This window comes from Sorghum bicolor, chromosome 7, assembly GCF_000003195.3.
Source record: "Sorghum bicolor cultivar BTx623 chromosome 7, Sorghum_bicolor_NCBIv3, whole genome shotgun sequence".
Classification (NCBI taxonomy): Eukaryota; Viridiplantae; Streptophyta; class Magnoliopsida; order Poales; family Poaceae; genus Sorghum; species Sorghum bicolor.
In genome coordinates this window covers 5,055,737-5,080,438 of record NC_012876.2, presented here as the reverse complement: position 1 = coordinate 5,080,438, position 24,702 = coordinate 5,055,737, and the positions used below count along the sequence as shown (strand labels likewise).

The 24,702-nt window shown below is 42.7% G+C and overlaps 2 protein-coding genes across 3 annotated transcripts; one reads left to right on the top strand and one right to left on the bottom strand.

Annotated features, from left to right (window-relative positions):
- LOC110437193 lies at positions 7,497–8,539 on the bottom strand. Its single transcript, XM_021465542.1, has 2 exons — positions 7,774–8,539; positions 7,497–7,663 (listed from the first exon to the last, which is right to left on the bottom strand). Exons 1-2 carry the CDS (start codon positions 8,537–8,539, stop codon positions 7,497–7,499), a joined length of 933 nt encoding a protein of 310 aa, XP_021321217.1.
- LOC8069636 (AT-hook motif nuclear-localized protein 23) lies at positions 16,991–18,946 on the top strand. Of its 2 annotated transcripts, none has more exons than XM_021464510.1 (2): positions 16,991–17,571; positions 17,667–18,946. In XM_021464510.1, the coding sequence occupies exon 2, from the start codon at positions 17,667–17,669 to the stop codon at positions 18,561–18,563; it is 897 nt and encodes a 298-aa protein (XP_021320185.1). In that variant the 5' UTR covers positions 16,991–17,571; the 3' UTR covers positions 18,564–18,946. The 2 variants fall into 2 exon arrangements, with proteins under 2 accessions (XP_021320185.1, XP_021320184.1); XM_021464509.1 differs by having other exon boundaries at positions 17,663–18,946.

Genomic DNA, 24,702 nt, shown 5'->3' with positions numbered 1-24,702 from the left:
TAGATACAATGTTAGGCGTTATTTTAAATCATGTTTTATAATGATGAAGGTGGGTAATTTAGATGCAAATGTAGAGGGTTATTTGAAATTATTTTTCATAATAGCGTATATGGGTAATTTATATACAAGTATTGGGAGTTATTTTGAATTATCTTTTGTAATGGTAGAGGTGGGTAATTTACATGCACAATTAGGAGGTTACTTTATGTATTTTTTATAATGACAGTGGCGGGTAGTTTTTTTAATAAACTAAAATAGATCCAATGGCTAATACCGGTGATGATGATTAGAGTCGACCAAATCAAAGGCCGGATGTTTCTGATTATTGTGAGAATATCTAGGATCTATCTTTTTTTTTCTAGCGCGTTTGGTGAGAATTAACATGGTGTCTCCCTTGAAGTCTCTAATTAGTAATAGTAAGATAAGATATAGCCTTTTGATAACAAAAACGCGCATGCACCCTTCGTGTGCATCTCTACGAGATGAGTTGGCGCTTGTCCATAACTCAGGGATGAATCCCAAAATACAATTGTCTTTGCTTGGAGCATAGATTCTTATGCAAGGCATAATAATGCTTATCTTATTGTCATGTCCACTAGTGCTGCATATCTATGTCATATTCCGCACCACCCAAAGCAAGCAAGCAGAGTCCTTTCTAAGATTATTCAGGGTTTGATTTGAGAATGAAGTGACCTATTGATAATTAAATTTATACTATATATAGTACTCTCGCTAACATATGAATCCTGGAACAATTCATTTTGTTAGCCACCTTTTGCTTAATCACTTGTCCAGGAAGGTATATTTATTGGTTTCATTATAATCATTTTTACGCAAGAGACTATGGTAGTGAAGATCATTTTTACCACCATTTGATCCCAAATTGGAGGCTTCATTTTAGCTTCGGCTCCTTGTAGGGCAGCAGTCTTCTCGCTCCCTTCTATTATTAACTTGTTTCCGAAAAAGCTATATATAGGGATAACGACATTTTTGCATTGATTGGTATGGAGGTAACGACTGACATCCATGAGCAGTAACAGTAAGAGTAAGTAGCAAGCATGGTCGGCAGGAAAGGGCAAGAGGATGGAGGGGAGTGCGTGCGTGCGTCGGAGTCGACGGCGGAGGCATGCACATGGCCATGGGGGCGCGCACGAAGCACGACGGCATGGCAGCCGTGGGTAGTGCCTACCTGCACTGCACTGCACTTGCTTAGGTAGAGGTAGAGGCACATGCATGCATGTGTACTGTACATGGGGGCGCACTGACCGGTGCTGCCGCAAATACAGGCAGGCGCGCACGCACGCACACGCGCGGCCATGCCGTGCTGATCGATGCCATGCCAGCGGCGACGCCAACGCCACCATCGCCATCGAGCTGTGGTCGACTTGACCGGTAGCGATTGGACGGCGGGCGGGCAGGTGCAGGTGCAGGTGCAGGTGCTGCCCCGCCCGGGATCTGCGGGGGCGCTGCTGCCTGCTGCAGCTCGCGAGATCATTGCAGTCTCTCCTGCACTGCACTGCACAGAGAGTGAGTGATGGATGGCGGCGAGTCCCGAGGCGAGCATCGATCCTGGAGTACCCTCGTGGCCGACACCTCCAGGCCTACGTGCCTCCCATCTCCCGCTCGCACGCACGCCCGCGCACATGCACAGGTGCCACACGTATCCATGCAGAAAGCCCCCGCAGTCCCGCACGCACGCGCAATCCAAACAGGACCAGGACCAAGACCTCGCTCCTTTGATGCCTGCTACTACTGCTCTCTACCTAGAGTATGGTCAGAGTTCAGCAGCAAAACAAAACAACCACTACTGCTGCGCCTGTACGTGTGTGATTTACTCCTACCTACCATGCATGATGCATCCGCTAGCTCTGACGATTGCAAAGTTAATTTCCACCAGAGCAATATTTATAATTTGATTAGAAAGAAATATTTGAAGCCGCGTCATTAGTTATTGGATTAGATGGTGCCCCAGCTAGTGCAAGATATACAGTACGACAGTATAGTACTCCTATGTAAAATGATGATATATATGACCTGCCTGTTCTTATTAGATATGGATAATCTGCACATGCAGGTATGTAAGTGTACTACTACATCGGTACATCACATCGGCCATGCAATTTGCTCATCGTCATCGCTGAGAAGAAAAAAAAGTGCTGCCAAGCACTCACATTTCGTTAAACAATCTGCACCTCTCGACGACACACATAGGAGTACCTATGTTGTGGATATTTAGTCATTTTACACCATGCATTATTCTATAAAAACGATAACCAATATACTAACACAAGTATAATACAAGCGACAGCTTTATATTTGCTACTGCTACTACTTCCAGCAAAACATTTTATGCGAAGTAATAGAACTACAGTAACAAAGTAAAGCGCATAGAGAGTATTAGCATTATACCCTAGCGTGGCACTTCCGGTACGCGCGGAAAGTGAGCCACCAGTCATGTTGACGTCGCTACCGCCTCCTGCGGTGTTGTCGTTGGTGGCGACATTCCCGGTAGCAGAAGGTGAAGCAGTCCCAGTCACGTTGGGACAACAGGAAGCAGTCGCACCGGAAGGTGCTCCTCAAAAACTTAATTTCCCGCCTACCCCGAGCAGAGTATACGCTTGACGGAAGAAGTTCCGGAGGCCTGCTACCAGAGTCCTCTGTACTCGCAGAGGCTCTGGTCGGAGATGCAGCACGACAGTATAGTACTCCTATGTAAAATGATGATATATATGACCTGCCTGTTCTTATTAGATATGGATAATCTGCACATGCAGGTATGTAAGTGTACTACTACATCGGTACATCACATCGGCCATGCAATTTGCTCATCGTCATCGCTGAGAAGAAAAAAAAGGTGCTGCCAAGCACTCACATTTCGTTAAACAATCTGCACCTCTCGACGACACACATAGGAGTACCTATGTTGTGGATATTTAGTCATTTTACACCATGCATTATTCTATAAAAACGATAACCAATATACTAACACAAGTATAATACAAGTGACAGCTTTATATTTGCTACTGCTACTACTTCCAGCAAAACATTTTATGCGAAGTAATAGAACTACAGTAACAAAGTAAAGCGCATAGAGAGTATTAGCATTATACCCTAGCGTGGCACTTCCGGTACGCGCGGAAAGTGAGCCACCAGTCATGTTGACGTCGCTACCGCCTCCTGCGGTGTTGTCGTTGGTGGCGACATTCCCGGTAGCAGAAGGTGAAGCAGTCCCAGTCACGTTGGGACAACAGGAAGCAGTCGCACCGGAAGGTGCTCCTCAAAAACTTAATTTCCCGCCTACCCCGAGCAGAGTATACGCTTGACGGAAGAAGTTCCGGAGGCCTGCTACCAGAGTCCTCTGTACTCGCAGAGGCTCTGGTCGGAGATGCAGCACAGCAGCTCGAGCTCAAGTGAAGGTGACGGCTGGAGAAGGGAGATGGACACCAAAGGGATAAAACCCTAGTGTGCCGACAAGGGCCTTTATATAGGCGCGCCCCTGTCGACTCCCACCCGTTACCCTGTCCGGGGGGGGGATGAACCTGGACAAAGTGGTTGGGAGTTGGCGATTAGGGTTTCCCCCTTTGTCCATTGAACTGCGGCGGCTAGGGTTTTCTCTCGGTTGGGCCAAGTAGCAAAACCCCACCTAGCCTAGCCTGGGCCAGCCATGCCATGCCATGCCAGCCAGCCGGTTTTCTCTCGGTTGGGCCGAGTAGCAAAACCCCACCTAGCCTAGCCTGGGCCGGCCATGCCAGCCCAGCCCACGCCCACGGCCTCAGCCGGCTCCCACCCGTTACCCTGTCCGGGGGGGATGAACCTGGACAAAGTGGTTGGGAGTTGGCGGCTAGGGTTTCCCCCTTTGTCCGTTGGACTGCGGCGGCTAGGGTTTTCTCTCGGTTGGGCCGAGTAGCAAAACCCCACCTAGCCTAGCCCGGGCCATGCCATGCCAGCCAGCCCACGCCCACGCCCACGGCCCGACGCGCGCGCGCGGCGCGGCTCGGCTCGGCGGCGGCGGCGGCGCGCGCGTGTGGCTTCCCTGTTCTCCTCCTCAACTTGTCTATTGGAGTATCCCAAGGCTCACTATTTAAGTTGATTGCCTTGCTAGTGATTAATCTATTTGGTACTAATCACTTTTGCAACTAACACTAATTGTAGGCCTTTGAGGTTTTATTGAATTATTAGAATGGGCCTGGCCCAATTACTCTAACAATCCCCACCAAACGTCAAAGGTACACAGTTAATGCCTTCAGTTTTGAGCTTGTTTGATATACCGGTGTTTCGATGGAGACTGTTAAGTTGAACTTCCATCTAGAAAAGGAGCTTACACTCATTCACAACTGATCAATGGACTATGCCTTGAATTGACAGTTTTGTGTGAAATGAGGTTCACTCAAATTCTTTACCGATACAAGGCTGCCTAGAGCACCTCCTCGGGTGGAGCATATAAGTCAAACTCCGTGCCTTCTCGTGAGTATCTAGAGATCACCCAAATCTCATAGATTGGGACCAGCAGTCTAACTCACATAGGTGTGTTCCTTTTAGGATGTCCTGTAGGCCGACATCCCTGCTCAAATAAGCCACTTGGATCACATTAAGGCATATGCCATCCTTCCTTACAGCTTGGAAAAGAAATGCATATCTGAAAGATTGGGACCTTAGTCAAGGGTCTTTTCCCTTAGTCTACTCATAGCTTGTTTCACCACTCTAATTCATGGGATCTCCGATCACATAGAGCAGGTTACCACTATAGCAAACTTAAGTGGGTCTCAGTCCCATCTCAACCGATCCACTGTCTATCACATTACGTGACAGCCCCTTGGTGAATTGATCTGCCAGATTTTTAGACGTGTGGACATAGTCCAGCTCTATCACTCTGGAGTTTCTCAATTTTCTGACAGACTTTAAGCGCCGCTTTACATGCCTTGTGGTCTTTAGGTTATCCTTAGAACTGTTCACTTTGATTATCACAGTTCATGGAGATGGCGGGCACAGGTTTTCCAACCACCGGCAAATCCATGAGGAGTTCTCGAAGCCATTCGGCTTCAACAGTGGCGGTGTTTAGTGCTGCAAGTTCTGCTTCCATAATTGACCTCGTGATGATGGTCTGCTTGCAAGACTTCCAGGAAATAGCACCACCCGCAAGGGTAAACACATACCCAGTGGTGGCTTTTAACTCGTCAGCATCAGATATCCAATTTGCATCACTGAAACCCTCCAGTGTATGCCATAGCTTGCGGTTGCCTTTAGATACCGCATTACTCTCTCAAGAGCACGCCAATGATCATCTCCCGGGTTTGATACAAACCGGCTCAACTTGCTCACAGCGTATGAAATGTCAGGTCTTGTTGCACTGGCTAGGTACATTAGTGAGCCAATGATTTGGGAGTACCTCAATTGGTCTCTCATGATCCTTTTGTTCTTTCTCAGAATTAGACTTGGATCATAGGGAGTGGACACGGGTTTACAGTCACTGTAGCCAAAGCGACTTAAGAATCTTTTCAACATAGTGGGACTGCACAAGAGTAACCCCACCATTTTCTCCCTTTTGTAGCTTAATGTTTAAAATCACATCGGCCACTCCCAAGTCTTTCATGTCAAAGTTCTTGGACAGAAAGTTTTTGACTTCCTCAATCACATTGAGGTTCGTGCCAAATATTAGGATGTCATCCACATATAGGCACAGGATTACTCCTTCTCCTCCACCAAAACGGTAGTAGACACATTTGTCGGCCTCATTGACAACAAAGCCTACTGACGTCATTGTCTTATCAAACTTTGCGTGCCATTGTTTAGGAGCTTGTTTTAGGCCATACAAAGACTTCAATAATTTACACACCTTGCCCCTTTGACCTTCTACTATGAACCCATCAGGCTGATCCATGTAGATCTCCTCTTCTAACTCTCCATTTAGGAAAGCAGTCTTCACGTCCATCTGATGAACGAGAAGACCATGAGAGGCTGCCAAGGCAAGTAGTACTCGAATTGTAGTCAATCGGGCCACAGGTGAGTAGGTGTCAAAGAAATCCTCGCCTTCCTTTTGGGTGTAACCCTTGGCCACAAGCCTAGCCTTGTACTTTTCTATTGTACCATCAAGCCTAAGCTTTTTCTTGAACACCCACTTACATCCTATAGGTTTGCAACCATACGGACGATCAACCACTTCCCAAGTACTATTGGACATAATTGAATCCATCTCACTCCGTATCGCTTCCATCCAATAGTCAGCGTGAGGAGAGGAAAATGCCTCTTTAATGGTTGTTGGAGTGTCGTCCACGAGATATATGGCAAAGTCATCACCAAAGGATTTTGCAATCCTTGGTCTCTTACTCTTTCGAGCGACTCCGTCATTTTCCTCCTCAAGACTTTCAGTAGTGGGTTGTTCAGTGTACTCCACTGGCACAAAAGTATCAGGAGCATCAGGAGCTCCCTCACTAGATGTGCTTGGTACATTTCCTCTCATAGGAAATTCATTCTCGAAGAATGTTGCATCTGTGGATTCAAATATTCCGCCGACCCTCATGTCGGGGACTCTAGATTTCACAACTAAAAATCTGTAGCCTACGCTGTTTATTGCGTATCCGAGAAAGACACAATCTACAGTCTTTGGTCCAAGTTTGCGCTTCTTGTTGAATAGCACATTCACTTTGGCCAAGCAACCCCAAGTTCGTAGGTATGAGAGAGTTAGTCTCTTCTTTTCCCATTCCTTGAATGGTGTTTTCTCTTTATTCTTTGTAGGAACTCTATTCAGGACATGACTTGCGGTCAATATAGCCTCACCCCACCATTCCTTGGAAAGTCCCGCAATGTCTAACATGGCGTTGACCAAGTCAGTTAGTGTGCGATTCTTTCTTTCGGCAATCCCATTGGATTGGGGGGAGAAAGGAGGTGTCCTCTCATGAATAATCCCATGTTTCTCACAGAATGAATCGAATTCCTTTGAAAAGTATTCACCCCCGCGATTGGACCGCAACCGTTTGATTTTCTTTTCAAGTTGATTTTCAACTTCGGCTTTATAGATTTTGAAGTAGTGCAATGCTTCATCTTTTGTTTTTAAGAGGTACACATAGCAAAATCTAGTACTATCATCGATGAGTGTCATGAAATATTTCTTGCCGCCTTTGGTCAACACGCCATTCATTTCGCATAAGTCAGAATGAATGAGGTCTAGTGGTGCCGTGTTCCTCGCCTCTTTTACAAACTTGTGAGGTTTGCGAGGTTGCTTTGCTTGCACACAAGCATGGCACTTAGAACCTTGGACCCAATCGAATTTAGGAATTAAACTCATTTTAGCTAAGCGCGTCATACATCCAACATTGATATGGCAAAGTCGAGAATGCCAAATATTACAATCATCATCATGTCTCACATGGTTCACGACATTACAAGAATCCATCAAAGAAAAGCGGAACAAGCCTCCGTTCTCATATCCCTTACCAACAAATGTTCCATATCTCGATACAACACACTTACTGGACTCAAAAGAAAGTTTGAAACCATCCCTACACATTAGGGACCCGCTGACGAGATTCTTCTTTATGGAAGGGACATGCTGCACGTTCTTCAGCTGCACGGTCTTCCCCGAAGTAAACTTCAGATTGACCGTACCAACACCATGAACAACCGCATGTGTACCGTTTCCCATCAGCAGGGAGGCACCTCGTCCTTCCTGGTACAAAGAGAACAAAGAGCGGTCAGCGCATACATGTATATTAGCCCCTGTGTCAACCCACCAATCGGGAGAGTGACAAACTGAAAGAGTTGTTGGTATATAATTACCATACCCAGATCCTCCAGCCTCGCTAACAACTATGTTGGCTGTCTTCTTTTGCTGCTTATCCTTGCGGTCCGGGCACTCTTTTGCCCAGTGATCAGTGCTACCGCACACAAAGCAACAACCACCTTTCTTCTCTTTGTTTGCCTTCTTCTTGAAAGCTTGAGGTTGTGGTCTCACGTTGGGATTCTTGTTCTTGTTTTTCCTGTTGCGGAAGGACTGAGGGTCCCTCCTCTGCACCAAATTGGCGCTAGTGCCTCCCTCGGTCTGCACTTTCTTGCCACGTGTGTCCTTTGCCCTCGCATTCTCCTCAACACTGAGAGAAGCAACTAGATCAGTCACACTGAACTCTTGCCTCCTGTGCTTGAGAGATGTAGCAAAGTCCCTCCAAGTAGGTGGCAGCTTAGCGATAATACCGTCAGCCACAAACTTGTGGGGAAGCACACACTTGTTGTTCTCAAGCTCCTTGGCTAGCATCTGTATCTCATGAGCTTGTTCTACCACTGAACGGTCATCGACCATCTTGTAGTCATAGAACTGCTCCATGAGGTACAGCTCACTGCCAGCGTCACGAACTCCGAACTTGGCCTGCAGTGCATCCCACATGTCCTTGCCCGTAGGCATGTCCATGTACAGTGGTACCATACCCTCATCTATCACGCTAATGAGCGATAGCTTGAGCAGGTTATCCGCCTCACAGAACTTGCTCTCTTCCTCAGGAGAAAGAGGCGGTTCCGTGCGCCTTCCCCTGATAGCATGCTCACAGCGCATAGCGGTAAGCCACAACGTGCAACGAGATCGCCATATCTTATAGTTGGATCCACCATCCTTTAAAGGTGGTGGCCTCATGAATGCAGCAAAGCTAGCAGATGAAAATGACCTATTAAGTTTTTGGAATGTTGGATATTTAGTCATTTTACACCATGCATTATTCCATAAAAACGATAACCAATATACTAACACAAGTATAATACAAGCGACAACTTCATATTTGCTACTGCTACTACTTCCAGCAAAACATTTTATGCGAAGTAATAGAACTACAGTAACAAAGTAAAGCACATAGAGAGTATTAGCATTATACCCTAGCGTGGCACTTCCGGTACGCGCGGAAAGTGAGCCACCAGTCATGTTGACGTCGCTACCGCCTCCTGCGATGTTGTCGTTGGTGGCGTCATTCCCGGTAGCAGAAGGTGAAGTAGTCCCAGTCACGTTGGGACAACAGGAAGCAGTCGCACCGGAAGGTGCTCCCCAAAAACTTAATTTCCCGCCTACCCCGAGCAGAGTACGCTTGACGGGAGAAGTTCCGGAGGCCTGCTACCAGAGTCCTCTGTACTCGCAGAGGCTCTGGTTGGAGATGCAGCACGGCAGCTCGAGCTCAAGTGAAGGTGACGGCTGGAGAAGAGAGATGGACACCAAAGGGATAAAACCCTAGTGTGCAGACAAGGGCCTTTATATAGGCACGCCCCTGTCGGCTCCCACCCGTTACCCTGTTCGGGGGGATGAACCTGGACAAAATGGTTGGGAGTTGGCGGTTGAGCAGCTGGCGGGGCCGGCCATGCCATGCCAGCCCACGGCCTCGTCGCGCGGGCGGGCGGCTCGGCTCGGCGGCGGCGCGCGCGTGTGGCTTCCCTGTTCTCCTCCTCAACTTGTCTATTGGTGCATCCTAAGGCTCACTATTTAAGCTGATTGTCTTGCTAGTGATTAATCCATTTGGTACTAATCACTTTTGCAACTAACACTACTTGTGGGCCTTTGAGGTTTTATTGAATTATTAGAATGGGCCTGGCCCAATTACTCTAACACCTAACATTGCTGAGGTATGATATGGAGCCGAGAACAAAGATACTTGTTCGTTTGGACTTATCAGCCGAATCTGCCAGTAATTTAGCAATATTTTTCTCTCACAATAAATTAGTCAACAATACTTTCTGCCATAACTTAAAGCGACATATAATTTGCAACGGAGAGAGTACAGGATTTCACACCAGGCTAGACAATGAACTAATTTCGTGTTAAGTCCAAAACATGCCCCTGGCCATCTTCGATTATTAATAAATTAAATAACGCCCTTGATTTTGCTCATCTAACCACCATGGGGACCCACCAGTGATATATGCATGTGAGGTATATGCTTTCATTGTTCATTTATCTTTCAGCTAATAAAGTAAGCCACCACCACTAAGCGACAATCTGTCCTCCCCTCTTTTCTTCCGCTGATGATGTTAGTGCACCAAAGTAATAAGTTACGACGAAATTGCTTTTTCTTTCATTAGTTGGTGTATGTATCATGACCCTCGAGCTGGCCTTTATTTGCATATATTATACGAATATATATATTATCCATCTTGTCACGATCTACATACAACTTGATCAATAAGGTGAAAATGACACATTGCGTAGTATAATAAAACTATGACCAGCTACCATTTCTATATCCTTTTAATGATTAGGTAGCTACTAGGGCAGTTGGTCAACTTAATTAGACAGCTAATTAATCAATCAATGTTGCGTTGCACACAATGCAATAAACTTAATCAATTCAATCAACAGGTATGTATACAGTGCACGCACACATATAAATATATATAACCCGTGTCACGTCCAAGTCTCTTTCACACTGCTTTTTGATTAATTTGGTTTCCGTTAATAACAGTAGGCTAAAAGGTGATAATATATAGGTTGTTTGGGTCTCGTTGTGGGGAGTAAATTAAAGATTTATTAGAGGATCTTAGTAAGATCTAGGTCTCTTTTACCTTTCTCTTCTTTAACCATAATCATTTCCAGTAAATATGTTAGTATAAAGCTGAAGTATCTTTGTACAATAGTACGGAGTATAGATCAATGGGTCACTGTGGGGGATCTGAACCTAACATCACTACCGTAATTGGGTCCGGTAGAACCCTGCAGTTCTCTGCAGTGAAAGGATGATATATCACTGTCACTACATGAAGCAGCGGCTTCCCCTAGTATCAAATGCACTTGGGGAAGGCCCAGGTGCACTCGGGGAAGTCAAGACTGGATCCGGTAGTGACAACTTTAGCACTACTAGTTCTAATAATGCTAGCTAGTACCAAAAACTAGCATGGATACCTTTGTGATTTTGCATGTTGGTCCTTATTAAGAAACAATACATATAGGCCTTGTTTAGTTTCCAAAAATTTTCAAGATTCCTCATTACATCGAATTTTTGGATGCATGCATGGAATATTAAATATAAATGAAAATAAAAACTAATTACACAGTTTACCTGTAATTTGCGAGTCGAATCTTTTGAGCCTAGTTAGTCTATGATTGGACAATAATTACCAAATACAAACGAAAGTGCTACAGTAACCAAAACCAAAATTTTTCGCCAACTAAACAAGGCCATAGTTATTGTCCGTTTTTAGCATGTCTAATTTTAATTTTAGATTCATTCGTATCTTTTTATGAAACCTACAACTTTGCAATTGAAAATTTAATTTCAATTCATTTACATGTCCGAAGAAATAGACCAAAGTTTTAGACAAAAATATTCATACAAATATAACTCCTTATTGGTATTAACAATGAGTACAATTAAGTGAGAGGCAGCGTGCAGTGCATCAAGGATGTGTGGTCGAACATAAGCCTGGAAATCATTATTGCACATTTCATGCAAAAAGAAAGACTTGTGTGATGCTCAACCGTGTGGACAATTGCGGCTGATGAGGGGTGAGTGGGTGACCTTTGGGTCCAGAGTTTTTTTTTGTTGCAATTTGTTTTTTTTTTGCTAATTAAATTTAATTGACTATTCACGTCAACTTATAATATAAATACACACAAATACTCACTTCCCTATCGGTTGTGCTGTGCAGCAGCTCTTGAGTATTGTATCCATGTTAGCTTTCATATATAATGCTGATTTGGTAACCAGCACATGAGAGTTACGGGCCAGCATTGGTAAGGTGTAGTAGCGTAACATGAGGCCTTTCATGTAGAAGAAAAACAAAAATAGTTGCATGTCAAACATCTCGAGATATGTGCTAGCATAGTCTTTCGGAGTTTTTCATAGAGGTAGAGTTTGCATACACGTGTGTGCGTGTCGAGGGTCTAATCTCGCCCAATAGATGACCCATGTTTTCTAATCATTATAAAATTTCTCAAAAATGTATAGTATAGTATAGTATAGTATAGTATAGTATAGTATAGTATAGTATAGTATAGTATAGTATAGTATAGTATAGTATAGTATAGTATAGTATAGTATAGTATAGTATAGTATAGTATAGTATAGTATAGTATAGTATAGTATAGTATAGTATAGTATAGTATAGTATAGTATAGTATAGTATAGTATAGTATAGTATAGTATAGTATAGTATAGTATAGTATAGTATAGTATAGTATAGTATAGTATAGTATAGTATAGTATAGTATAGTATAGTATAGTATAGTATAGTATAGTATAGTATAGTATAGTATAGTATAGTATAGTATAGTATAGTATAGTATAGTATAGTATTGTCGGCGTCTAGACTCGTGGCCTAGACACAAACAAATATAAGAATGCGTGACTATCTAAGCCCGGATGGTGATGCAAGTGGAACACAGAGAGTTTATACTGGTTCGGGCCAAGGATGCCCTACGTCCAGTGAGATCGGGGGTCTGTATTGCCTTGCACCCAAAGGTGCTCGTAGTAGGGGTGTACAAGCAGATTGCGAGAGAGGGCTAAGTCCCAGGTCTCGGCTTTGTGTGGCGGACAGAGCGCTGGTTGTCACTCTGTAGGTGAACTCACTTGGAGAGTGGTGATCGTGTGTTGTGTGGATGAACCTGTCTTGGTTATGAGCCCTGGCTCCCCTTTTATAGTCTCAAGAGGAGACATGTATTTACATGTGCGATTGGAGATTTCCTCTACTTGAGTGGTGAAGCCACAGTCCCGACCTTGTAGAAGCATGCCCATCCTGTCCTTGAGGCATGGTTGACGGCATGGTGGCTCCTGTGGAGGGTTACCGAGCCCTGTTGGAGTCGTGAGGGTCGGGTCGGTGATACTGCTCCTTGTCCTGTAATAGTGGGAAAAGACAGCTAACAGGGACGCTGGTTAGTCTGACCCATTTCTCTTTTACTGTGAGGCGGTACGACAAAGTGAAAAGAGGTAAGGTTGTATAGTGAAAGAGGTAAGGCCACAGTGACCAGGGTGGTTGGAATAGTCGCCACCATGCCCTGCTGTGATATGGGAGTCAATGCGCCTGTCGTGTCGTGGGTACGAGCGCCGTGCGCTGGAAGCCTTGCTCTGTGCTGGGGGATCGGGCGAAGCGGCGTCGGCGCCCGAGCCCTAGAGGGGTCGGGCGAGATGGAACTCGCGTCCGAGGCCCAGAGGGGTCGGGCGAGGCGGAACTTGCGCCCGAGGCCAAAGGGGTCGGGCGAACCGTGTTTTGGGCCCGCGCTCTGGTGATTGTGGATGATTTGCTTTGTCTTTTGCGATTTTTATTATTCTGATTTGGGTATCCCTTTTTATAGTACCCAACAAGTATAGTATAGTATAGTATAGTATAGTATAGTATAGTATAGTATAGTATAGTATAGTATAGTATAGTATAGTATAGTATAGTATAGTATAGTATAGTATAGTATAGTATAGTATAGTATAGTATAGTATAGTATAGTATAGTATAGTATCTATATGAATTCTCTGCAGGTTCTAGATTTTCCCCCTTGTTGCGCTGAAATTACCAAAGAAAGTGCAAATATGTTGGCATTGCCTTAATAATGCTTACAGAAAAAGTAAATAAAACAACATACAGATTAGAGTATATACGAACAAATTATTTGAACCAATCTAGAACTTTAACTGCCATGTCTATGATAATTTGTTCAAAAAATTATTTGCACAAATTGATCATAATTAAATGCTCTAAAATTAAGCTAGCGCAACTGATCGAGGTGGATTGAATATTCAAATGCTAACTTTAATAGAGAAGTACGCAGGTTAAACATTGCTGCGGCACAATCCAAGCACCCTCTATTGTGGATTTGCTTTTAACAAAAGTAGCCTTCTTTGAAAAGAAAAAAAAAGAGTTAGATCGATCACTAGTGGTTCTCTATCATATCGGTAGGTGTAAAATATTGCTGATATTAACAAAGACCTAACTACCTGGCTGAAAAAACTTAGTTTCACTGTAGAAGTCCTATCATTGATTCGATATGAGACAAGTAACATGACTGAACAATACATGATGCAGGAAGTTGTTGAATATTCGTCACTACCCATCAAGTGCGGACAAAGTCTTACATTGATATAACAAATAAAGTAGTAAACATATATATATATATATATATATATATATATATATATAGCTTGCCTGGTAGAACTCCATTTTAAATATACCTTTGGTATTAATAAGACTTTTTGTAGACAACACACTTCATCAAATCTATGCTGGATAAACATTCCTTTTAGATTACTACAAGAATCTCTCTTAAAAAAGTTAACTTGATTATTTTTACTCAATAACGAAAATGACATCATATACGTTGTGATTTGGTCTTTAGATTGTGCTAGACATAGTTTCTTGAGCGTGTTTGTTTGGTGTTTTGTGACTGAGTTGTTTCTGGTTGTCTTCTAGGTGAGATGTGTTTAGTTTTAATTAGTGATTGGTTCCCGAGTTTGTTTGGTGGTTGTATTCTAGTCACATGTGCAGTGGTTTTCTTGGCCTGCTGTGCACTCAAAAAACTAGACCGGGACTTATGTTTTTTATCCTTCTATATAAGAAAACTTGTGGCAAAGGTTTTACCGTCCTTTCGAAAAAAATATATATAGGAATCTAATAAGTGTACATAACCTTGCACAAGTTGACAAAGTTTTTTGAACTAAGGCCTTGTTCAGTTCGCAAAAATTTTTGGATTTCGACACTGTAGCACTTTCGTTTTTATTTGACAAACATTGTCCAATCATGGAGTAATTAGGCTTAAAAGATTCGTCTCGCGATTTACAGATGAACTGTACAATTAGTTTTTATTTTCATGTATATTTAATGCACCATGCATGTGCCGCAAGATTCGATGTGATGAGGAATCTTGAAAGTTTTTGTAACTAAACAAGGCCTAAAAATAGTTTGGGACAACTAAGCATCTATAGGTGAAATAAATCAAGATTTTATAAAAATAATGAGAAAATAAAGGTTTTGGCTTCAATTTTCCATGAATCATCAAGTCAACCTTATGTGGCCATAAACCTTTTGAAGGCAAACACCTGGTAAGGTAACAAACCAAACAACAAGAAATGAGTTGAACAACAGCTCAACTACGGGTTCGGGCATGATGGTTTGCAAATTGCAAGGCTATTGTAACAGCCATGCATATGCATAACACATCTCTTACACTTTCATCCTTGCTTTATTTAATAGGGTTAATTCGGAGGTATTATGATTAGAACACCAAGGATTATAAGCTAACATCACCTTGTAAAATTTTCAAGGCGATTTTCAACCCACCAACTACAACTCCACACGCTACATGAGGCAATTAATAACACAACCATTACATGCTTTTGTCGGGCTTGGGTGTTACATCTGTTGACTACGATGCATGTATTATAATCTCCTCACTGTTTATGTACTCTGGGTGCCATTGTCTAACCGAGAACAGTCAATTTTTGTGGAGACCGCAAATAAATTCGTCCCGTGAACATATTTTGCAACTAATTAAGTTATGCTACTCCACTAATTTGCTATCAGTAATCATGTATGTCTACTAGCTAGAGAGATCTGGCTAAAGATTTAGAGTGTTTGTCTTCTTATTCTGACAATTTGACTTCTCGTCGTTCGTCGATCATGTTGAATCTCCACCTTCTGTCAGTTAAATATAGTCCAAAATTAGCTGTACACACATTCAGTTTGAACATGCTGTTTTTTAATTGGGTAGCAACGTGCTCCATTTAATACTTTGTGCCTGCCCGGCCAGTTACATGATATAGTATTAATTGAAAATACTCCATTGTCGCATCACATACACATTGACAATTTTAAGTCGTAGTAGCTAGCTTGATGGTTTGCAGCATTATATACTTATGAGAACTGTCCTGTCGAGGCTAGCTGACTTGTTTAATTAATGCACTACAGACAACTACTGTTCATGGTTCAAAATTTAATTAGATAATTAAGCTCCACACATATATGTTTCACTGAATAGCAAACTCATACTGTGCTAAAATAAAGCCCATGTCAAGCTAACTAGGCCAGTTTTAGCCTTTATTTGCTCAATCAAATTAAAGAGGGGACACATACATATCTAGCTAACTTATGTTCCACTAACTGCATGCATGGCAAAAGCAATGGCGGCAGAGATAATCATATATATGGATCTATATATAGGGTGCTGCAGGCACACTACTACAACATCTACTACTGTACTGGTCAAAGTGCATGTAGTATTTTGCTTGGCCGCATCCTCCCACTAATAACCCAGCAAGAAAACAGCAATGCATGTACATGAATATGACCTAAGCATGTAGGGAACCCTAACCCTAACCTAACCTAATGATCTCTTCTAATTGGCACCAAATCATGGAGAGGGGGTAGCCCAAGACCGCCAGACCAGCCATATTCCAAGCTGGACTCTAGCTAGACAAGAGTGGCACTTTGGAATAATTCATTCAAGCCACCCATATGTACAAGACATTGAGTAGACAAGACATTGAGTAGTCCCACATGCCCCCCACTTAAGGCCTTGTTTGGATGTTATCGGATTCATTTTAATCCATGTGTTTTGGTGTAGATTGAGGTGAAATTTAGTTCAAATTCCACTCCAATCCACCTCAACACATGTGGATTGATGTGAATCCGACTACATCCAAACAAGGCCTAAACCGAAAATTGTCTCAATGCACACGCGCGCGCGCACACACACACCCAATGACCCAATGTCACCACTTTGGCCTAGGGCTAATATAATAATCCCCAACTTGCCCCCACTAATACTATAAACTAATCCCCCCCCCTCCCCACTTGCGTGCATAAGCATCAACGATAACCCTTCTCTCTCAAGGAAATTAAAGCAAGCACGCTCCTATATACGTCACTTCACCAAATGACCCGCGAGTGACTGACACATGGGCCCCAAAGACGGCTAGACCCCACATGTCATTGCGTGGCACACATACTATACTAGCTGGGCCATGCATGCATCTTGCTGCCCATCACCCTCCTCCTCTCTCTCCCTCTCTCTCTCTCTAGCTCCTGTATGTATTATATTTCTTCCTTCCATCAACTCCAATGACCAGCACTAACCTATCCCTTTCTCGATCGCCTTCTTTTGCCATCATCCATCACTTCCTCCCTCCTTCCTCCTTCCCCACATTGGGTTTGGGGTTCCATTCCAGTCCAGCATCGACGACCTCCTCCTTCGTCCGTCCTGCACCTCCCATCCATCTCTGGCCGGCCCTTTTTCTCCGTTCCTCTCCGTCCCACTCATCCACCAAAGCAAGCTGCTGCTTTCCCCTCCCAAAATATAATCCATCCGATCCACATGAACAATAAGCACCACCATCAGCAAGCAAGTATCAGCATAAATTAACCAAGGAGAGAGAGTGAGTGAGAGAGAGAGAGAGAAATTAAAAAGAAACATACAGCAAGCAGCAGAGAGCTTCAGCTATAGCACCCTTTTCGTCTCCCCCCGGCCACACATCCCAGAAACCATTCTTTACTCCCCTCCAAGAAAACAAGCACCACACAAACCCTAAAGAAATTCATCCTCTCCTCGCTCTCGCCGTCTACTATTTTCATCATCACCACCACCACCGTACCACTTCTTCTACTCGCGCCGCCGAATTATTAATATTATCGGTACTGTTATGTAGCCAATATTTTTACTTGCGACTTATTTGCTACTATACTCTCCTTACTCAACTTATAATTAGCTCTTCTCCTACCCTAGAAAGATGGCAGGCCTGGATTTGGGCACAAGCTCCTACCTTCACCAGCAGCACCAGCACCACCACCAGGTGCCCCTCCACCTCCACCACGACGACGGCGTCGGCGCGGGGGGCGGCGGCTCTGACGATGGCCAGGACTCGCTGTCGCCGGGATCAGGCGGCGGCGGTGGGGGTACGCCCAGCTCCGCCGGAGGCGCCGGAATCGGCGGCGGGGAGATCGTCGCTCGCCGCCCGCGCGGCCGCCCGCCGGGCTCCAAGAACAAGCCCAAGCCGCCCGTGATCATCACCCGGGAGAGCGCCAACGCGCTGCGGGCGCACATCCTTGAGGTCGCCGCCGGCTGCGACGTCTTCGAGGCGCTCACCGCGTACGCGCGCCGCAGGCAGCGCGGCGTCTGCGTGCTCTCGGCGGCTGGCACCGTCGCAAACGTCACGCTGCGCCAGCCGCAGTCGTCCCAGACGGGACCGACCTCGCCGGCCGTCGCGACGCTCCACGGCAGGTTCGAGATACTCTCCCTCGCTGGCTCCTTCCTCCCGCCTCCGGCCCCGCCGGGGGCCACCAGCCTCGCGGCCTTCCTGGCTGGGGGCCAGGGGCAGGTCGTCGGTGGTAGCGTGGCTGGCGCGCTCATCGCCGCGGGGCCGGTCGTCGTCGTGGCCGCGTCGTTCAGCAACGTCGCCTACGAGAGGCTGCCGCTCGAGGACGGCGACGAGGTGGCCCCTCCACCGCCTGCGGGGGGCGACCAGCAGCAACCCGGTGTGCCGTTTGATCCCGCGGCCGCCGCCGCCGCTGGCGGGCTTCCCTTCTTCAACCTGCCGATGGGGATGCCGCCAATGCCGATGGACGGCCACGCCGGCTGGCCGGCTGGCGCCCCTGGCGGCGGTGTCGGGAGGCCGCCCTTCTCTTGACGGATCCCTCATCGATCTATCGGCAAAGTGCACGCGCGCGAGGACGTGGACTACTGCGTGTACAACAACCAAGTAGCATCTCTTTCTCTCTGTCTGCCTTCCGCTTCATTCCCTTGTTCGTTCTCTCTTTGTGCCGCCATTGTTGTGATCTCTATCTCTGTCTGATGTTTTTTTTATGTTAACCTGTATGGGACTTGATTGTGTTAATTCTTGATCAGTTGAGTGTCACTGTTAATTTGAACTATGTGTTGTGACTTGTGAGGACATGCACTCATAAATTGGTCAAAAATTGTTTTTTTTATGTCCCGGGAGTCAAATGTTCAAGGTAACTTTAGTACCAACAACAATGTTATTACACAGGATACATAAATTCTTGTGGGAAACCAAAGCTTTGTTGTGTTGTCTGTCGGTGGCACTCCTCTTTGTTTGCAAAGATCAGTTGTTGATCTCTTTGTTTGTTTGTTTGTTTGTTTTTCTTTTTCCTATATCAAAGGTTCACTACTACTTGTTGGTTCATGTTGTTTAATTTGCTGGTTTCATGGTTACATATCTTTTATTTATATTGATGTTTGCAATCAGTAGGTTTGCAAAAAAAAATATTTCTTGCAAAGGATCCATATATAACTCTTCATATATAATACTGGACACATCTCTTTGTTTCTTTATTTTTCTTGCGTGTAGAATTTTACTGTTTCTTATATAGCTACCAGCTTTCTGCAATTCTACAAGTATGGTGTTCCTCACAAGCATTGCGCAAAGTAGAAGCTATGTATCCTCCTTATTGTTCTCTTTATTTTCTCAACTTTTAGCATATTAACTAGAGAGCTATATTAACTATATTAACCTCTGGATACATCATTGGAGAAAGGGATCAGTTGATTTATTTTTTTTTTTAGAGCATGGGAATCCCCGTAAATTCTAAAGAGCGAATAATGAAACAAAGTACATGCAAGAAGGAAGAGAATTAGAGAAATATGTTGTGTTTAGTTGACTCAATCATTTATTATTTCCTTAGATTGGGTGAGACCATTGCTTATTTTTCTTGCTCAAAAGATTTGTAGGGTACAGATAGATTATTAACTAAAGAAATGAAAATGATTTGAGTTTTTTAGCACTACATATAGTAATTAAGAAACAATTGTTGTTCAAGAATGTGTTCAGGTAATTATAATTGTCCTCAACAAAATTGTAGCCCAGGGAGGAACAGGTACGATAAACTAATCTGTAAATAACAAAGGTGCTACTTGGAGTTTATATATCCATGAACGAATTTGCATAGTTCTTGCTAGTGATTACTACTCCCTCCGCTGCGATTTAACTGGCGTGTTCTGGTTTTTCGTTTTGGCCAACAACCAAGCGTCGGATGCACTAGTTTTGGCTGCGTGGATGATTAATTGTGAGGCTGAGTTAAAATGAGACTGTTTTCTGTAAAATTCCTTGGTATATGGAATCAAGCTCCTCACGCCAGCTAAAACTGAACGGAGGGAGTGTAGTACTCAACTGTGCATGACTTTTGAAGTACCTCATTATATTGAAAACTAGAACTAGCGTAATTAGCTTGTAGGCGTGCTAATGCCCAATTCATACTGGAAATGATCTAAGATACAAGAAAGAATACAACTTGGAACATATATATGTAAATGTGCGTAGTATATCCAACTATCACATCTATAAATTTAGCAGTTCACTTTAATTGTATAGCATATATAGCTTCAAATTTGGTGGTGGTCTTCTAACACATGTTGATTAAGATGAAATTGTTGAATTCCCATCAATTTCTGGGTTTCTGTAATACCCGATTTTAAAGATAAAACCAGATATGCACTATATGTGAGTCTTAGAAGTCAAATCTCACATATAGCTACAAATAAAGGGTAATATCAAAAGACAATGCATAAATATATAACGTACTTAGTATAAAAGGGATAACCTTTGATAGCAACAGCGGATAAACAACTCTAAACTTCGGGTATTAACTTCACTCTACAGGATCCAACTGACTGGTTGATCACAAGCCTAAACTTCTCCTGAAGGGTGGGGGAAATAGCAAGAGTGAGTCCATGTCGAACTCCACAAGTATAGCAACTAGATTGTATAGCTCCCACAATCTCATGATCAATGTGACATAAATAATGTAGAGCATAAAACAATAAACAATGAGCATATTTAACACACAAGATTCATCACCCTTAATGTAGATGTCTCCAAGACCGCTCCTGACCGTGAGCTCGGCTAGTATACTAGTTTTAACACTCTGCAGAGGTTGTACATCTTTACCCATGAGTCATGATTTACCCTTTCGCCCGAGGTCGCGAGCCTCTTAACCCACTTCCAAGGAAGGTCGGTAGGGATCACTATGAAGCCTTTCAAAAGTTCGTCTAACATGTTAGGGCCGCAAGGTTTCCTTTGCGCGCAGATATAGATACCCCCTTCCAAATGACACAATGACGCGCAACCTATACACATAAGAACAGGGGCTCGCACTATACCCAAAACGGTTCAGCCTCTCCGGCCTTTCGGGTAACCTCTAACAAGCTAGAAAAGGTCTTCATACTGAGCTAAAGCCAGAGCCATTATAGCCCTCATGGTTGCACTGTTGTCCCGGGTGATCACGTACAGACAAGTCATCAAGTTGCTAAAAAGTCATTTTTATCGTTTATTACTTAACATTAATCTAACCACAGGATCATGGTCACAGAAATAAAATCCAAATGCTATACTTGCCTTAATCCAATTGCTCTTGCTTATCTTTTTGGTTCTGCTGGACTTACTTGTTGCCAAGGCTCTGATCTTGATCATTGAAGTACTGCTCGCCGTCTAAACTCGATCATCGATCACACAAACAATCGGGGCCAAACATACACGAAGCAAATAATAGAACTAAATTAGAACAGTACACCAATCATATAAAAACAATATGAAAGGTTTATAAAAAGATTTTATGCATCGCTACGATCATACGAACGTAAAGATCACGAAAATCGAAGCTAAAACGGAAAAGTTATGAATTTTCTAAGATTTCCTTTAGAAAAATAATTAATTAATTAGGATCACGAAAATAAAAAGTTTCAAACTGAGAAAACAGTGTTACTAACATGTAGTGCTCGTGATTACGAACCTAACGCAATTTGAATGGGTCAAAATCGGAGTTAAATCTGAGAAGATATGACCTAAACAAGCTAGTGTATTTTCTTTATATTTTAGATTTGTTTTTCTAAAGGAAAACGCAAATATGTATGTGTGACATCATGATGAAATCATCAAGCTAGCAAAGATGACATGGCCGGCTGCTACTTCTGAACTGCATGAAGAATTAGTAGGCAGCGCCATATTGTTCAGTACGTATAAACAGGCTTATTAGCTTGTTAAGTTAATGGGAAAGAGGAGCAGATGTGATCTACCGAAAGATGGCAATCGGTGGATGAAGACGGACCTCGATAGGATGGCCTGTGGCTTCACGTTGGGCGAAACCGTTGCACCGCACTTGCATCGACGATGAACAACGATGGCACCGGTAACAGGCTTTCATTGACGCGAAACTCCTTAGTGGTTTGCAGATGGCAGATACGATGGCAAACGAAGAAAAATATAATTTTACTATATGAGGGATTTTCTAAACTAGAAGCTCCCCATATAGTAGTTTTAGTGTACTTAACTCAAGAAATTGGTACATATATATAGGGAGAAAAACTCTTCACATCCACATCAATTAGCAATATGGTACTAATTGATGTTGCAATCTCCATCTTTACTAATAGGCCTGATTAATTATTTAAGCCCACTAATAAATAAATATATTGGCCTTTGAGATCATGGGCTGAGCGTTGAGGTTAAATGAAGAATTTATTATTTTCGGAATTATTTAGTTTTATAGATAAAATAATTCTAGAAAAGTATAGAATTATTATTTAAACGTGAAAAATATTCTGAAAGCTCTGAAAATTCAGAGAAAATTCTCAGAGACACTATGGAACATGAGGAACTCAAATAAAGTATTTAGAGCCCAAGATAAGATTATTTTGGAGCATCTAAAAATTAGATTATACTTACAGAAAAGTGAGAACAGAAGCTGAAAAATTCCCAAAAAGTTTGTAGAGACTGCTTGATGAACGAGAAATCAAAAGAAGCGATTTGGGTGACAAAGAAAAGATTTTAGGAAGCTCCTAATAAAAACTTGAGCTGAGCAATAAGGAATTTGATCGGAGATAAAGATAGAGATGTACCGGTTAAGGAAGATCGATCTACTAAACGCATTTTAAAAACTTTGCTCACTCAACACATAAAGGGGCAACAATCAAACATCACATCAAAACATATGCACCAGCATGTATGCATAATAATATTGCTAAGCCTTATGATAAATTTTAATTTAATAAAAAATAATATTTTTCTTATATTTTCATGAGCACAAAAATACAAAATAAATTATTTTAGCTCTATTTTCAAAGAAGCAAAATTTAGGGTGTTACAGTTTCCAATTTGACCTCCTTTGCTAACTTTATATATATATATATATATATATATATATATATATATATATATATATATATATATATATATATATATATATATATATATATATATATATAGAGAGAGAGAGAGAGAGAGACAGAGTATTCTGGCTCAGGAATCTGTTAGTGCATCTAGTTCAAGATTTGTGAAGATTTCTCTGTTCAGGTGCCGTTCTTCCTGCGTAATGATTAATGATATATATTGGCATTATTTGGGCCCATGAAGAAATATATGTATGTGTACATATATATGTTCCACACGGTAGCTAGCTAGGAGACTTATCATCATATATAGCATTTGTGTATCTGATATTCTTAGTGAATTCACGTGTGCCAGCCTATCTTTTAATCTATACCCCTTAATTATACTATATCATCTCACTTCACACACAAGTACAAATACATGATGGTTGGGCATCGATGGAAGTCTTTATGAATTATGACGGATTCTTTTGAAGGCATGAAATGACCGTTTTGGAATCTTGCCCTATCCCAAAATGGGGTACATGACTAGTTGACCACTGTGCACTGCTCTCTTCCTCTAATCACTTCATTGATGTCATTTCATGACCGACATCTGTCCTTCATTCCTTGGCGTTCTTTTTGTGCGTGTCTGATCAGGTTTGTTACAAAGAGCTGGCCTTTCCTGTGCCCTTGGGAACTGCATGCGTCCTACTAGTAGTAAAATTCAATTTGACGCATTCATTTATACTGATACATATGCTAGATCTCCAAGGATAAAACAAATAATATCGCCTCGAATTTATGATCAAATTATATATGTGTTCCTGCTTTCTTTTCAATCCATCAATTCTCAACACAACATATTTCCAACGACTGACTGTGATATCTGTCCCTTTTCCTTGTCATTTCATGCGCATCTACTTAATTTGCCTTTATATCGCTAGTATCGATCTGCTGCATAATTAACTAAATTAGCTGCACGTATACATAGATTCTGTTAACCTCATCTGGTCAAAAGGGTTATATATGCACTGTTATATGATTCTAGGTACAGCGTACCGAAAGCTAAGAATAAGACATAAAAAATCGAGTAAATTGTCCCATCAGTTCTAGACCACTTTGGGAACTAATCGAGATCGTCATCCCGTTGTTCTATGTATGTGCGCGTGCACAGTCCGGTGCCTACAAATTAGTGGACAAGCAATGCTGTGCTAGATTAGTGAAAGCAAGTGCTTACAGTGTGCTACGACATGTGCCTACAATTAGGTAGACAGTGACGCTTACTGCTAATATGATTGTAGGTCTACAGTTCATCCACAAAGCATATGTGTATCTCCTGTCCCTGCATTGTCGTCACTGCTATGCTATATATGCTTCAACTTGATTTATCTTTCATGCATGAAAGAATTCCAACTAGCTAGGTTTGGGAGTTGCAATGTCGACATGCCCAAATTTCATTTTCACTTTTATATATTACATATTATAATACTAGTTAACCCGTGCATTCGCACAAGCTAATACTATATATAAAAATAGTTTCAAAGTTATTCTTTATTTTTTAGGTGGTCAATATAAAATACTGCCTCTAGGAATCCTATTTTTAGATATAGGTGTTCATGAGACACCTCAAAACAAGCTGAACATATATAATTAACTACCTAAAC